We start from the raw sequence: 17872 nt of genomic DNA, 5'->3' as shown, positions 1-17872 counted from the left end.
TCCAGAATTCCCATTTGAAGGTGGGCTTTGAAGATAGCATGTTCTGAACCCTATTCTACAGCTAGCCTTTTACTATATCCTATCTAGTTGGCTCAAAACAAGTAATAATGAATACAAGGCCATATAAGTAAAGCTGACCCCAAAGGAAGTGTAGGGATGTGGGAAGAAAGGTGAAATCCATTCTCCTTCCAGAAGCCTTCTCAAATAGTGGCCAAGATGGGCCAAGGCGTAGACAGAAAAGGAATCAAACACTTCACTTTGTGTAGCACATAATGCACATGCACAACTCAATAACTCCCTGCACAACCTGAGTAATATTAGCCACTGTTACTACACACATGGTCTGCTGCAATGAATGTCATGATCTTAGATATGCTTACCTGGGAGTAAGCCCTACTGAACACAGAGGAGCTTATTTCTGAGTCCACGTGCATAGGGTTGCATTGTAGATCACGTCTTAGTCTTTAGGATCATTGCTGTGGTTTAAGTACATTAGGAAAAAATAATCCTGGGGGAAAAAACATAACCTTCTCTGCTTACTCTCAAGTGATGGCCTTTAATTATACTTTGAATAGAAAGTAATAGAGATGTATGCTACTGTGCATTGCTACTGTGCTTTCTATTTACAGCCACACTGCTGTTGTAAAACCATACATTATCCGGCCAGCAATTGTGTCTGACACATCTTGTTATCATTCATCTCTCTAATCATTCCCTCCTTCCTCCACTTAAGTCAACAAAGCTTTTTTTTTTTTACAACATACGCACACCAACTGGTATTGATGCAGCAATATCTGAATCTATCCAGCCTATGGAGTTATTCTGCACTAGCAAAAAGGCTTCATGTGGTGCTCAGTTTAAAACAGTGAAGGCTGCAATCAAATGTACACAGCTGTCAGAATTGGAAACATTGGCCTGGTTCAGACAACATGCTAAACCATGTTGCTTAACCACAAAATGGTTAAGGGAATGCATTATGTATTCCGTTAACCATTTTGTGGTTAAACAGCACGGTTTAGCGTGTTGTCTGAACCAGGCCATTGTGTTTGCCCCACTGTAATGAAGTGTTGGCCAGTGGCACTTCTAGGCACAGCCTCTGCCATGATGCACACCTAGAGCCCCCTGAAGGAAAGTTCTTTTCACTCCATATCACTGTTGGAGGCTGCCCCACTACAGGAGGGAGGGGCAGGCATAGAATTCTGACCCTCAATCTAGTAATCTCCCCTGGCTTCAAACTGAATTGACTGCAAGATATGCAATGATTAAGAAAGTCTGCCTTTAGTAGCTGAAGATATTACTGCAGATGACAATCACATGGACACATTTAAATTAATTAAAGTTATTTAATGTGGGTTTTTTTTTTTTAAAAAAAAAAATAAACCTGAGGCACACACTCCTAGAGTCTTCTTAATATGCATATCAAGTTTCAGGTGCCTAAATTTCACAGTCTTGGTGCTATGGCACAGACAGACACACACACACACACCCCCTCTTTTCTTATTACAGATAAGGTATAGCATCTCGTTAAAGTTCATGTGAGTTTACTTCCAAAGTGCTCAATGAAGCTTAAGCAGGTGTGGAAACTTCTAGAAACATCTTAATATAGAGACAGTGAGAACGAAAGCATCAGGGCAGGGGGAAGGAAAACAGAGAGAGGAATGTCTGCCTTATGTGACCAACCAGCATGGAAGCTTTTCATGTTGCACTGAACTCCTGTAAAAGAACACAGTCTACACAGCTTTGTGGGTGACTGGCTAAATGGACACCCCAGTTAATCATTTGTTTAAATGTACACCAATACATTCTCTTTTCAGTGCTCTACCCCTCTGCACAGCAATTTGACTCATTGTTTTGTAGAATTTTAACAATCCATACTTTTCTTAGATTTTTTTTGAAAATTGATGATTGATGTCTTTATTAGATTATTGTTGATGTTTTTTATTAGATTATTGTTGTATGTGTTGTTAGAAGCCCTGATGGTTCTTTTGGAGCAAGGATGGGAAACGTGTGTGTGTGTGTGTGTGTGTGTGTGTGTGTGTGTGTGTGTGTGCTGAAGTCTGCATTCTCTTGGGGTAATCTGTTGGGGGGGGCATGCTGGTAGTGGGCAGGGCTGAAGCCAGCAGTGAGCAGGACTAGAGCCAAAGGTTGGGGGGCACCCCATTTTTTTAATCTCTCTCTCCTTCTCCCTCCCCACTTAGCCCCCTGGTGGGAAAGGGACAGATCACTCCCACCAGAGGTCTGAACTGATTGCTTGCAGAGGACTTTTGAAATTAGCCCTCAGGGCGCATGTGGGCCGGGGGGGGGGAGATTGCCCACCCCTGCTTTAGAGCCATGAGACAGGCTACAGATGTAAAATAATGAAACAACATAACAAGCTTCCAATGGGACAGAGGCAGGGCTTTTTCGGTTGCAAGGCTGGCCTCCTGAAAGTCCCTCCCTTGATAAGCCCAACACCTATTATATTCTGAAGACAAATACAAACCTATCCATTCAGGAAAGTATTTTGTATTCTTTCCTGCTTCCCTCATCCCCCACTTGCAATTGCTGATGTCATACTTTATTTGCTAGAAATTTAACATGAATTTCTTTAATCTATTTTAAATTATTACAAAACACAGGCAACCCTATCATGAGATAGGTGAGTCAGCCAAGAAAGAATCATGAATGCATTTTACTTTGCTAAAAGTGGAATGGTTTTTTTAAAATCACCCTTGATAACCTGAAGCGTTGGTTGCAAACTAATCTGCTGTGTAAAGCTGACAACGCAGCCCAGATATGAAATAAGCCTCTACTTGCAGTCACCACCTTCCAGAAACGTTAATTGTACAAGATTGCACATTTCATCGTAGCTGATCTGCATAATGGTTTTCCAGAGCTTAGTGGTATCAGAAGAGGAGAAAGAAATCCACAAGCAGGACAAATCTGAATATCCACAGGAACAAAATTTCTGAAGATTTCCCAGAAATGTCACAGTGAATACCAAGTGGTTCACTTGAAAATGAATATTGTCAGGCATAAAAGAAAGGCACCAACCTATAAAATACTGCCATTATGCAAAGAAACAGATGCTTAACCTTACTAATTTCATGTTCTATCTCCAACAGAAAAGAAAATGGAAGAATGCCATAGATTTAGTAAGAAATGTATATGCATCTTATACATCTTTCTCAAGCATCTACTTTTCTGCAACTCCTAGGTTTATGTGTGTGCATAAGCTGTTTTTGCCTTTAATTATGTGCCAACACAAAACTTGGGAGTTACAGAAAGGTGATGCTTGAGAGAGGGATAAGGTGCAATACTTATCACAGAAAGCTAAGGTTATTAAAAGTGTTTGCTTTTCACTGGCTTTAGCACTAGCTTATAATTACTCGGCTCATGCAAGCTGTTCTGAGGATAATAGCTAATTCTTACCCTCTTTCAATGCTGATGCCTTTGACATTTTTGCATGCATGTAATATAACAGCTTTCTGGAATGTTCTGCACAAGTTTTCACTGAAGTAAAGTAAAGTACTAATAAATAATAATAATAATAAATAAATAAAGTAAAGCACTACCAGGCTCAAATCCTAAAGCATTGCTTCTCACTGCTACATTATGTAAGATGTGGTTAACAATACTAAGACTTCCTCTATGTCAGCTGTTTGGAAAGACATGCCCCATTATTAAAATGGAACATATAAAAATACTTGAGTCACACTCATGTGGTTAAAAAAAAAAGTTGTTTATCTACTTCCACATGACCTGGAAAGTTGAGCTTTGGTTCATGTCCTGCCCAAAGTACAATTCTGATTAGAAAAATCTGAAATAGGAGACAGTAGTAATTGTTGATGCTTTTCAAAAATAAAAGATTCCAGGTGATTTAAAATAGAATTAAAACATGCAAAATTTAAAACCGCTACAATTATCCATTAAAATAATTACCCATGAAGTGTAACCCAATGTGTCTAATAAGTGTACCCCAATACTCATGATGTTTTCACACTACTGAGACAACTGAGCCAACAGTGTGATGTACCTGCAAAAAAAGCAAATGCTATTTTGGGCTGCATTAATAGAAGTATAGCTTCCAAATCATGTGAGGTACTGGTTCCCCTCTATTTGGCACTGGTTAGGCCCCATCTTGAGTATTGGGTCCAGTTCTGGGCTCCACACTTCAAGAAGGATGCAGACAAGTGGAGGGGGTTCAGAGGAGGGCAACAAAGATGATCAGGGGTCTGGAAACAAAGCCCTATGAGGAGAGACTGAAAGAACTGGGCATGTTTAGCCTTGAGAAGAGAAGGCTGAAGGGAGACAAGATAGCACTCTTCAAGAACTTGAAAGGTTGTCACACAGAGCAGGGCTAGGATCTCTTCTTGAACATCCCAGAGTACAGGACACAATAATGGGCTCAAGTTACAGGAATCCAGATTCCGGCTGGACATCAGGAAAAACTTCCTGACTGTTAGGACAGAACAACAATGAACCAATTACCTAGGGAGGTCATGGGATCTCCCACACTAGAGGCCTTCAAGAGGCAGCTGGACAGCTACCTGTCAGGTATGTTTGAGGTGGATTCCTACATTGAGCAGGGAGTTGGACTCGATGAACTTATAGGTCCATTCCAACTCTAGTATTCTAAGATTCTGTGAAATAGATTACTTAGTAACTGCTTAGGACTAATTTACCAACTCCCTCAGATGGGGAGGGAAAAAATACTAGTGGCAGCCAAGAAAGGAGCCCCTCAACATCTTTCAAGCAACTTTGAGTTTGGCAGATGACACAGAGGAATGCTTCTTAACAGAGGTCACTAGCATGCCATGGCAACCGCTGGGATACGCAGCAGCAGTGGCAGGATAATTATTATTATTATTATTATTATTATTATTATTATTATTATTATTCTTACCCGCCTCTCCATTTTGATTGAGGCAGGGAACTGCAGTAAGTATAACAGACTTATCAGCAGTAAGGATGACAGACTAATCAAAATGTGGGAAGAGGTAAGGGAACCACGCAGTTCCACAGTTGTGTGACAGGTACGTGCATTGTGGTTTTGTTAACTCTCCCTACTCCATAGTTCCCCTGACCACCCTCGCCTGTGTGCATGTGTGCAGAGACTCTATTCAATACACTATCCTGGCTCTCAATTAGGCCTGTCTGCATATTATTTAATATTCACCTTGCACTCAATTATTCAAAAGTTAAAACAGTATTTGTGTCTCATGCCAACACACTTTAAAAAAAAAAAATCATTTGCAATATATATTTAACTTCACTAAATTTGCTGTCATAAATTGTCTATGAAATTATTTGAAAGCTATGGCTTGAATCAGAAATATTATTGAGCATCCTACTTTCAGCACTGACTTGTGGACAGCTCCAATTAAAACCCTAATCCAGATTTTAACCCCCACCCTGCAGTGCTAAAGCCCCAGTCTGGATCTGGACATTACATCTACTCTAGAGTAAAAATTTTAAAAAAAGACACAGCAGCTAGATACAGATCTCAAGTCAGATCCGTTTTGGCCCACAATCCCAGAAATCGGCTTTTGAGACTCCTGGAAGCAGACACAAGACCAAAATACTTCTCCTTTCCTCAACAACCCTCAACAAAACGCAAGCACCCATTTGGTTTGTCACATTTGCAAGCACACAGCCATTTTTAAACACATTGTGAAAGATCAACAGGAACCATAGACAAAGGCCATCGGTCGGTACAGCCAAAATTAACAGCAGGGCAACGAAGGAAATCATCCACCCAGCCCAAAGGCCTCATGAGAGAGTACGGTCTAAGCTGACCTTCTGAAAAGAGCAACGCCTGGAGGGCCTCCCTAGAGAATAGGCTTGCCAAGCTGCAATCCAGAAAAGGAGCATTTCTCTTTAAAATCACTGATAAAACGGGAAACACAGTTGCAGCTGCTTGTGCCCATTTCTCCTCTCTTCCTTTCATCTGCCCTTCTTCCACACCTGCAATCATGTGCAGCACTCCATACCTGGCAGCCAGGCACAGGCAGATGAAAAAGGATCAGAAGAGGGACGGATGTCTTGCTCTCTGTCTTATCACTGCATTTAAAATAGGGGTGCAGAACCACAAGCCAAATCCAGCCTTGTTTTTTTTTTGGGGGGGGAAGCAGAAAACCATAGCCCTTCCCTTGGCTCTAATCCCTTTCACCTGACCACTGCCTGTTTGGTGGTGTTCTGTCTTTTGTGCATTTTCCCCCATTCTAAAAGGCTGAAATGCTTCTTATGCCTTAGCTAGACCTAAGGTTTATCCCGGGATTGTCCCGAGGTCATCCCTGTGCATCTAAATGACACATGGGGGATCCCGGGAACAGGCAGGGACGACCCCGGGACAATCCTGGGATAAACCTTAGGTCTAGCTAAGGCCTTAGTTCCTGGCCGTAAGAGCTTTCAGCTCAAATAGGCTGGTATTTTGGCCCTAAACACTGGGTTACGAGATGCTGTGGGCACTGCCTACAAGAGTGCTCTGACGTTGCATACGGAAAGGGTGTAGGCTGTTGGCAGGATCAGACTCATTCTCTAGATGAGACCTGTTCTCCCGTGAGGGGAACAGGGTTTCAGAACCTGAATCAAACTCAGAAGATGAAGGAGAAGATGCAGACATATGCCAGTCTAGACAGGAAGTGAGGGAGGAAATTCTCCAAGGCTCTTCAGGAGTCAAGTAGGAATCTTCATCCCCACTTCCTGTTTAGACTGCTGCTGTGTGTCTGCTTCTTCCCCTTCAGTCTCTGAGTCTGATTCAGGTTCTGAAACCCTGTCCCCCGCACTAGGGAAAACGGGCCTGTTCCTGACAGCTGTGCTGTCACATCATCACAGCACTCCCTCTATCGCTGCATGTTGATTGCTGCCTTCCCTGCAAGGCTACTGTGGAGGTTTAGGGTGGATTCCTGCATTGAGCAGGGGGTTGGACTCGACGGCCTTGTAGGCCCCTTCCAACTCTGCTATTCTATGATTCTATGAGGTGTCATAGGTATAGACCAGGGATAGGTAACCTGGCACCTCCAAGACATGTTGGACTACAACTCCCATCTGCCCCAGCCAGCATTGGCCAATGGTCAGGGATTGCGGGAGTTGTAGTCCAGAACATCTGGAGGGTATACCAGGCAAAATTGCCAGGGATGCTGTGGGAGTAGCCGTTGGTGTTGCTACCTTGGCCTCAGCTAGACCTACGGGTCTAATGCGATGGAGGGGTGAGGATCTTGCAATATTTTATCATGAGATCTCTCCCTTTGTTTACACGTGGCGTGCGACAACCTTGGAGGGGAGAGGACGTAGCGGCCGCCATTTTTTGTTGTTGTTGAAGAAGAGCGCACGAATGGTCGTGCGCAAAAGGTGAGTTTTTTAAAAAAATAAATTAATTTCCCCGCTCCCTTCACTGCACCCTGTGTGCGGGTCCCGGCTCCTCACGAGGAACCAGGACAAACTGCGACGCCTGCACACACGTTCCGCAGTCTTGTGAGACAGTGGAAAAAGCGGGCACAAGGGGAGGGCGAGATCCCGGGGCAAGGGAGGGATCATCCCTCCCTGCTCCCGGGATCCCCTATGCATCATGTAGAAGCACAGGGACGATTCCGGAGATTGTCCTGGGATTCCGCCCATCTAGCTATGGCCCTTGTCTTAGGTTTCTCCTGACATTGGGTTGCTTTCTACTTTGCTACTGTGGCTCCTCAGAATCATGAACTATATCACCCCTGTGTAATGCCCGCACTATTAATACCAGCCGTTCTGGAATGGTCTGTCATTCTTGTCTGTTCCAGGGATCACTAATACCACATAATGAACCGTTCATTTTTATTTAAGTAATGCAGTCTTTGGTAAAATAGGATGCAACATTATTATTAATCATCATCATCTCCATGCATCCAGGCTATTGTACTTCTGTGTTCCAGAAAATGGCTCCTTGCCTGCTATTGACATACACTCAACCCATTAGAGTATTTAAGCAAGTGTACTCAGCTGCTGAGACTAGAAAAGATCCTTTTGTTAACTGTGTCTGTAGACACAGAGATCTGCCCAAACTCGGCCTGGCTCGGATGTCAAGAGGCAGCCAGAACAGATCCTGCAATCCAACTTAGCAGGTAAAACTAGAACTGTGTTCAAATGCCCTCTTGAAATTCTAGAGCCCATTTGTGGGCAGAGAAACTGGGGGAGGGGGGGACAATTTCACTGAATTTCTCCAGAGGGAGGAGAAATTCTCATCTGTTTCTCAAAGGCAGAGCTCACCATTACACTGCATCTTTTTTCGGAAGGGTTTTTGGTTAGTTTTTTTGTGCTGCCTCTGCAAACGCTAACAGCTACCCCCCATTTTGCATCTGCCACAATGCAGGTTTGAGTATTGTGTCTAGATCCAGGGAACAAGTGGAGCTAGTGCTGTACCTAAATCTGTCCTCCAATTTCCTAAACGTTTTCTTCTCTCATGAAGGAAGTTTCCATTGTTCTCCCTCGTTCTCAGGGTTCTTATAATTCATTTTTATGGTGTTTTTGAACTTACCTAATCACTGTGAGGTGGCTGATGGTCCTGTATATGTATTTTCTTTCTATGACATACCACTCCATTGCTCTGCAGCCTCCGAGGCTGCCTGTGCTTAAGAACATAAGAAGAGCCCTGCTGAATCAGACCAAGGGTCCATCTAGTCCAGTACTCTGTTCCCACAGTGGCCAACCAGCTCTCGACCAGGGACCCTCAAGCAGGACACAGGCACAACAACACCCACCCTCCCACCCATGTTCCCCAGCAACTAGTGTACACAGCCTTACTGCTTCTATACAGGAGGTAGCACATAGCTATCGGGACTAGTAGCCATTAATAGCTTTTTCCTCCAAGAACATATCCAACCCTCTTTTAAAGCCAATAAATTGGTGGCCGTCACCACATCTTGTGGTAGTGAACTATGTGCTGTGTGAAGAAGTCCTTCCTCTTATTTGTCCTGAATCTCCCACCAATCAGCTTCCAGATCTAAAAACCTCATGGGGAGGAATTACCACATGATGTCTTCTCCTGGGCTTTTATTGAACTGTGGGAAGTTGAGGAGGATACAGGCTGCTAGAGAGATAACTTTACAATGAAAAAAGTGACACTTACGCACACTCCTTGGTCACCTCTTACATACGGTAAGCACAAGAAACCCAAACCCAACCCATGAGAATTTCTCTGAATTTTTCTTCAGCATTGGATTTTTTTTCTTAAGCAATTTCTTTTCTGCCATATTAAATGAGACTGGACAAAAAAATGTGGAAGACATTTTTGGCACAGCATTAGCTGAAATGCACTGATGATGCAGGATGAAGAAGACTAGAGCCCTCATTCTGTGCCTTATAGTATGAGGCTAACCCTACAGATGTGATAAGCCAATGTGGTGTACTTCCTCATATTTTATTTATTGCATTTATATCCTGCTTTTTCTCCTCCAAAAAACCCAAGATGGCATACATAATCCTCTTCCTCTCCATTTTATCCTTACAACAACAACCCTATGAAGTAGGTTGGGCTGAGAGTCTGTGACTGGCCTAAAGTCACCCAGTGATCTTCCTTGGCTGAGTGGGGACTAGAACCCAGATCTCTTGACTCCCAGACTGACAGATATAGGCGCCTTTTAACCCTTTCCCCCTAATCTTCCACATCAATCTGCTATACATGTAAAGCAAAGCCAGAGAGGAATTTGTCATGCAAATGAACATTCTGGTCACGGTAGAACTTACAGTCATATTATAAAGCGATTCATACCAAAACAAAACAAAGCTTGATATTTCATGTATGAAAATGTTCTTGGTCACCAGGGATGGCCTTAGGCTCACTCCAGCCAGGTGGAATGCTTTACTGAATAGGCAGTTAATAATGGTGTAGAGAGTCCATTATTCATTGGCGCCATCAAGGATAATAATTCTTGATTTCTTCCCACAGCAGCCTTTTGCTTCCAGCCAAGTACAGATGGGACCTCATTACAGGTCCCCAGATGCCATGGGATTGAGGCAGTAAATACCAAGGCTTACAATTTGGTAAGGTGGTACCATGCTGAGTATACTTGCCCCATTGCCCCTACCCTTTCCTGATCACACGATGGTGTCATGACAGCCAAATTAAAATTAAGGCACATTTGTACTCCATGCTGAACCAGTACTTTAAATTGCCTGTTAGGGAAGGTTGGTCATAAACAAACAAGCCAATAGCTAAAATTGAGGCAAAAATTCAACGGGTAAAGATTTCCCCCAAAAGGAGATGTGTAGAGATGGGGAATGCTTCACCAATTGGATTTTTCTTGCTGCCTTGAATCCCTCCCCAATTTCATGTAACCTTTGCAGATTTTCAAGTTAAAAGGCACTATTAACTTCTACGTTTTCCTTCAGCATAAGGTCAGCATCAGAAATCCTATCATCTCCCTAGGTAGATATGAAGTGAACACAACAAGAACAACCAATACGCAAAGTAAAACAAGAATTTCTAAGTGCACATTAAATTTGGCAGAGATTTGTTCTGTGTTGGTTGCAGAGACTGGAAGCACTGATAATAGGATCTTTTTTCTCAGACAGGATTGTCTTGCCTTCCCTCCGCAGAAATCCAACACCACAGAAACTAGGCAATTCCCCCACTGCTACCGATCGACCCCATCCACTGGGCTGCCAGAGTGGTTTTGGTACCCCAGGTGGCTTTGCTGTGCAATCCACAAGGTGCATATTAGGATGTTGCAGAAGAATGCTCAGAGTACAAACACCCACATGCAATCAGAGTTGCACTGTGGTGGATTGGTCCCCGTTGCCATCCCAAGAACTGCCTGGAACAGCCCTCAAGGCACCATCTTTTCAGTTTATGGTCAAGTGTTGCTAGTGGCAGCAGAGTTTTCTCTGTAAGCCTCTTCTTGTTAAATCAAGTCCTAGCTGGCCATGGACCCTCTGTGTGGCCACCCCTTCGTGACACATAAAGGTGCCCCCCACCATCCACTGGAATATTGCAAGGGATTCTAGGAGGCACCTCTGCAGTTGTTGTTTTCTATTTCACTGGCTCTCAAAAAAACATTGACCTCCCTAAGAGACCTCTTGTGTTGTGCAATACACAACTTTTCTGGAGGCGCACACACACACACACACACACACACACACACACACAAAGAAGAATCCTGAGTAACTAGATGCTATAGAGCAGTGGTTCCCAGTGGGGGCGGGATTGCATAGGGGGGCGTTAAGAGGCAAGGGGGCAGCGGGGGGGGGCGCTAAGAGGCAATGGGGTGGCAAGGGGGGCATTAGAGGTGGTCTTTTCTGAGAAGCACCTCTCCAGAAGGTCTTAAAACCCAGGGACATTTTTTATGGGAGAAGGTAGTTTAGTCCCAAGCCATATAGGGGAAGAATCCACACATGTATTAACACAGTTTAAGAAGAGTCCTTTTAATGGTGAATTGTAATGTTTCAAAAGCACCAAAATGCTAATGAAGAAACATAAGAGCCTGAGCTTGGCAAGGGCTCTGAGTGGATGGGGAGGCGAGTAGCACCGGCAACATGGCTGATGATTTGGATAACTAAGTTGGCTACTACTGTCTTAGTGCCAATGCCTTGTACAAGCCCGTGAATACCTCTAGCCAAGAAGAGACAGCACTATTTGAGGAGCCAGTGGGAGATAGATACGTTTTCCGCAAGCCTGAAGACCACTGGAATGGCACCTATATTATTTTCTTCCTTCTGGGCACCAGCTCTCTTTTGCCTTTAAACTTCATAATGACGGTAAAACATTACTGGATGTACAAACGTCAGAATTGCTCAGAAGAAATCTCTCCAGCCGAGCAGGGGACCTTGGATGTTCGTAACCTCTTGGAAGGCAAGATTGTTGTTGGTTTTATTGATATTTAGTTTTTTATTACTGTGTATTGTTTTATTTTTAATTGTAGGCCACCATGAATATATCATAGAAAGGCACAGTATAAATGTCAAAATAAAATTAACACAGTAAATCAACATAATATAATACCTGTTGAGAAGAGAGAATTCCAGCAGGTACGTGTTTTGTTTTTTTATCTGTGTAGTGTGAAGCAAACCACACCTGTCATTTCCAATTTCTAAAAACTATTCCAGGCATAGGAGCCCTGTTGCTTTTTGTATCTGGCAACTCTTCCAAACACATCAACCGTAACAGCTTTTCAAAAAAATGATTTTTATTACCTTACCCTTCTTGTTCTTATCTAAAAGCAGGCTTTTAAATACCTTCCACTCTAAGCAACCTGCAGTCCCGACCGAAACCAATGTTAGAATCTCCTTCGTTCCATTTGCTTCCTAAGCTATGTTGATCTTTTCTTTTCTTTTTCTAATGAAAAGTTCCATTTCGTTAGATTCGTGCTTGTTGGAATCCTTTGGCAAATTGCAGGTTAATTTTGTTGCACTTTCTATTTCATAAAGGACTGAACTTTTAATCCTCTTAGGCTAAGCTAGGCTGCCTCCTCTTCAGAGCTTAAAATATCCATAGACATCCATAGGAAGGCACAGGGTCTGCACTAGGGTTGGTCCTGTACCTTTAAGAGATAGAAACAAACATTCCCGAAGAGCGCTTTCATTCCACATCACACTTCAGCAGAAATGGGACAGGACCACACCTGATAGCCTTCTTCTCTTCTATGCCATTCTTTAAAAGGAATATTGCCCCAGGCCTCCTTCCTCTGCAGTCCTCCTTTAAATGTCCAGGGCTCCATTCCAGGGCTGGCCCTACTAGGTGTTTGTACACTAGTAATAAGCCTTAAATGGCTCAGGACCCAGGTATTTGAAGGACTGCTTTCCCCAGTATCGACATTCCCAGGATTTAAGATCAGCCAGGAAGTCTTTGCTTGTGATGCCCTTGAGCAACATTCCCCATGGAGCTATCACACGGGCACAGCCATTTGAGCGGTAGCACCCTAGCTACAGAGCTCCCTTCCAGTAGAGATTTGACTGTTCCCCACACTGTTGTCATTTAGGTAGCAGTTAAAGATGTATATATTTGTGCAGGGTTTTAGGACATAGCCATAATGGTTGTGTTTATTTATTTTATTAATTACATTTTTATGCTGCCCAACAGCCAAGGCTCGCTGGGCAGATCACAATTAAAATTATAAAATGCACAGTGACAAAACTTAATACAAAGCTTTAAAAACTGAAAAGTGCCACATAAAACCAAAGTAAACCCAGCAGCAGTTACAGCCCGGGGAAAGCCTGTGTGAAAAGGTGTGTTTCGGGAGGCATTCAAAAGACATTACATTGGCAAGATGGTTTGGGAAACTGACTTGAAGGAACTAATAGGGCAACAGAGCTGGGAAGGAATATGGAAAGACAGAGTGTTGAGAAGTATGTCTGTGAGGATAATAGAAAATTATTATAAGATTATATGGAGGTGGTATCTAACCCCGGTGAGATTAAATAAAATAAATAAGTTGAACTCAGCAAATTGCTGGAGAGGTTGTCAAAAAAAAGGAACGTATTAACATTTGTGGTGGGAATGTGAATTTGTACAAAAATTGTGGGAAATGGTATTTAATGAGATAAAAGGAATTTTAGGAATGGAGATTGAAGAAACACCTATAGTGGCATTGTTATCATTATATGGAGAATTAAATTGTAGCAAAGAGACAAAAGAATTGATAACGAATTTGTTAACTGCAGCAAGGTTAATGATATCTAGGAATTGGAAGGTTCAAGGAGATTATCATATAGAAGATTGGTATAAAGAAATATGGGATATTGCTATTAATGATAAATTAACATGTAATATAAAAGTTAGACAAGGAATGATAGAAACAAATGATTTTGAGGGAATATGGAAACAGTTCCTAGAATTTGTCTTATCTAAGGGGAGTAGGAAAGCACCTCCAGAAGAAACAATGAGATTTTGGAAACAGGAATAAGATCCCGTGGTGGGGGGTGCACTTTTATGTTAAGTATGATTATGTTAACAGAATAAGTTAGAATATATGTTTAAATTATTAAAATGAAATAAAAAACAAAAAGCAAAAACAACAAAAGACGTTACATTTTTTTGCCTCCCAAACTGCATGAGGAAGGGTTTTCCAGAGGGTGGCTGCCACTACAGAGAAAGCCTTATTGTACATTATTACATATTTGTGATTTACAGTCATGATTTTAATGCTGTTTATGTGGTGTACTGTGTTTTATACAGGCTGTTAGCCATAAGTGCAGTATTTTCTACCTGGTTCCAGGCTCTCTAAAGGATGGTCTATTCCAAATGAACCCACATCATCTCTGGAAATCCCACTCCAAATGCCTCTGCGGTGTGAGGTACAGAAGGCAGTCATGAGAGACAGGACCTTCTCATCAGTGGCACCTACATTGTGGAGCTCCATATCAAAAGGAGCTCACCTGGCTCTTTCCTTGTGGAGTTTAAAGACTGAGACAAAACTCTGCTTTTGTAAGGTTTTTGAGGTTGCATTTGTACCCTGTAGTTTTATTATTGCTTTTACAGACACTTTTATAAAAGTTAGAAATTAGTATTATAGATTTTTTTTATTAACTTAAGTTTGTTAACTCTGAATTCTTAGTCATTTTCTTAGATCCATGTTTAATTTGTCCATTTTTACTTTTGTAATACTGGATATTTTCTTTCTGTTATGTTGTGATGACTTAGAGTTATAAAAATAAAACTGAACTGAACATAGCTTTTATTTTTAAATTTATTGATGGTTGTAATTGTTTCAAGCTGGCAGAAATGTCTTAACAGTCTATTATCATTCAAGAAAGCTATAAAGACTGATTTCTTCAAGCAGGCCTATCCAGTGGAATTTTAATATGTTTTAGAATGTTTTTAGAATGATTTTAACAATGTATATTATGTTTTAATTCAGTTTCATGCATTTTATATTTACTGTTGTTCCCCGCCTCAATCAGAATGGAGAGGCGGGTAAGAAATAAAATTATTATTATTATTATTATTATTATTATTAGTGTTTTTACCTTTTCATGGAGGTAAGCTTTTATGTGGCGACGTTTTGATAAAATGGTGGCATATACATAAATGAAGGCTGCACCTGCTAAAATTATTTCTGGCATGAATATTAGAAGTACAGGAGTCCCATCCATCTTTACATCTGGCCACCTTAGCCTTGCATTCTATCCTGACCACTAGGCAGGAGGAGGGTTGGGAAAGAGTTGACATTTTTGTAAACAAGGTCAAAAAGTCATTTGACTACAGGACAGGCAATGAAGAGAATGTCTCCATTGCTGAACTGCCCACCCCCCACCCCAAACGGTACTCTTACTTATTCTGAAGCCTATTAGATATAATTCCACAGCTACATATTTTCATATTTATACAGCAGTCAGTAACTTGTGGAAGGAAACCCATGACCTTCAGTGCAAAATCAATGCAAGTAACGGCCAGCAGTGCAATGCAAAAATAATAATAATAATCTCTGAGCATCTTTGGTGAGCAAGTTAAATCCATGAATCTCAAACATTGTTAAGGTAACATTCTTAATCACATTTGAAGCTGCTCTCAACCAAGGGAATCAATGGCAATTTGGAAAGAAAAGAAAAGAAAAGAAAAAAGGATGCTGTCTTGTGGAAATCATAGATTGTAAACCAAGCAACCAAAAGAACAACAGATATTGTGATGGCTCAAATCAGTTTTGGAGCATCCATTCAACTCCAAAATAAATTACGTTTGTAAAACCAGTTATTCTAGTTTCTCACACATATTTTATGACCTGAAGATTAAAACTTAACGTTTCACTTTTCAAGCCACTAGCTCTAGGATAGTGCTACTTCAGTGCAATGTTTCTGAGACCTCGTGGCACAGAGCTTTGCTCTACAATACCTTCATTTTATGCTGTAGTGGAACTACAGCCCTTAATGATGCTATTGCTCCAAGATAAAACATTTTAATCAAGCACATCTAAGCCTTCACCACATCCACATCTACATTTAAACCAATACTGGAATAACTCAAACATTCCACCTTAGTATGTGTCACTCTCTAATGCCTGCAGAGCTGTTTTAGAGAAAGCATTCAGTAGTAATACAAATCATTTGACCAATGGACATTGACATTCTTGGCAAAAAAAATCACCCAATGAAACCAGTAAAGTGCTAGTAGGATAGATAACAAAAGCAGCAGCTACGAGTTGTATTAGTGGCTGGGGCAGATGAGGAGGAAGGAATGAGAGATATGTTTTGAGAGGTCCAGTAGACTACAGGAAGTATATAGGCCTGGTGGCAGAATAAAGGTGCAATGTTTGACCAAGGAACAAAATCTGGAACAAAGCACCTGACCAAAAAGGACATTGGACATCAGACAGAAAACTAACTCTCACAACAAGCATTCAGCTGCCAGTCACTGCTTTAGGATGCAATCCTATTCATGTTTAAACAGGAAAAAAATGGTATGGCTGGAGATATCCTGGGAACTGTAGGACTTTTCTCTCTCTCTGTCTAAACGTGCATAGAATCATGCTGTTAAAGTGTTGGAGTGCACAACATCTCCCTGACCATGGCTTTTGGTTATGTGCTGGTACCACATGCAGGATTCAGGGCCATAAACTTATGCCTTTGACTATGGATTTAGAGATGGTCAATGCAGGGTTTCTGAGATGCTCATTAAGTTACTCCACAGGTTTCTGTGCAAAGCCCTTCTGCTCTGGAAAGTGCCTTCTCTCATGGGCACTCAATGCTTCCACGGGGTGCAGTGCTATGAAGCTAGCAGTAGACTTGCCACTATCTCCATTTTATTTTCTTTGGGTCTCTACTGCACCAGTGGCCTCTACATGGGGCAGGGAATTGGAATAGCTGTAGAATTACCCAGCTTTAAACAAACAAACACCTCCCCACAAAAGTGTCCCTTGGTGTTTACTTTCTAAAGTGTGGGTTCAAGCCTTCACATAGGCCCTTCCCCCAGTCCAAACTTGTGGCCATCACAGAAGGTGGGGGAAAGACACTCTGTACATGCTCAAATGCATACAACTCTTCTACATCTTCCAGCCAGGGCTGATCGTTGGCACGGCACATGGTTTCTAAAAATAAATAAATAAAATAATAATAATAATAATAATAATAATAATAATAATAATAATAATAATAATAATAATAATCGGAGGTCTATTCCATGTAGCTGTGGGGAGATGTGTGCCATTCACACAGAATCCCAGGGTTGGGATGTCTCAGAAACAGGGATGTCTCCGTGGGATTTGGGACGTCCCTAGTATGATTCTTAAATATCTGGCTCCTTCGCAAACCGGAATGGAGGTGCCCTCAGAAGGGCAAGGCGTCGCCCCTACTCCTCTCTCCACCCCGTTCCCCGGTGGTCGACCGTGCCCCCTCTTACCTCATCCCCCTGGCCAAACTGCAGCCCCAGGGCGACGAAATGCTCCACCCGGATGAAGCCATCGGCATCCTCATCGCACACATCGAAGACCTCCTTGAGCTTCCGCAGGAACTGCATCAGATTCGGTGGCTCCCCGGGACTACTGGGCTCCATCGCGCCCTTGGCGGATTAGCTGGACGCCGCCGGCGAGAGCCTTTGCCTCCCCATCGCAGCAGCCATGATCGCAGGGGGGCGGGCGAGTGGCTCCTACTTGCTGCTGTTGGGGCCGCTGCTGCTGCTGCTGCTGCTGCTGCTGCTGCTTTCAGCCTGATCAGCCAGCGAATGACATCAGCAAAGGGAGGAGGGGAAAGGCAGGCAGGCGGGGGAGCGGGAGAAAGAAACAATGGAGAGAGGAGGCAAAGGGAAGCGCTGGCAGCGGCGGAAGGATGCACATCAAAGAGAAAGATGCCCACAGCACGGGGATAAGATCAGTGTGGGTACCACAAGCGCACAAAGCTACCGGTGAGGCGCGCGCGCACCCCAAGAGCTCTCTCCGTGGTTTCACAATCACACGATCTGTACTCCGGATTAATTCAACCAAAAAAATGTCAT

At 42.5% G+C, this 17872-nt stretch overlaps 1 protein-coding gene across 1 annotated transcript in view; it reads right to left on the bottom strand.

Moving 5' to 3' along the window:
* RAB11FIP4 (RAB11 family interacting protein 4) overlaps positions 1 to 17628 on the bottom strand; it is a 211645-nt gene extending 194017 nt beyond the window's left edge. The window contains exon 1 of the mRNA XM_063119891.1: positions 17282 to 17628. Coding sequence (XP_062975961.1) covers positions 17282 to 17434 — 153 coding nt within the window. The 5' untranslated portion in view covers positions 17435 to 17628. The remainder of the gene's footprint in view (positions 1 to 17281) is intronic.
* Positions 17629 to 17872: the final 244 nt, after the last annotated feature.

Source organism: Elgaria multicarinata, chromosome 3, assembly GCF_023053635.1.
Source record: "Elgaria multicarinata webbii isolate HBS135686 ecotype San Diego chromosome 3, rElgMul1.1.pri, whole genome shotgun sequence".
Taxonomy (NCBI): domain Eukaryota; kingdom Metazoa; phylum Chordata; class Lepidosauria; order Squamata; family Anguidae; genus Elgaria; species Elgaria multicarinata.
Note: the sequence above shows the minus strand (reverse complement) of the source record. Positions and strands in the feature narration are given on the sequence as shown.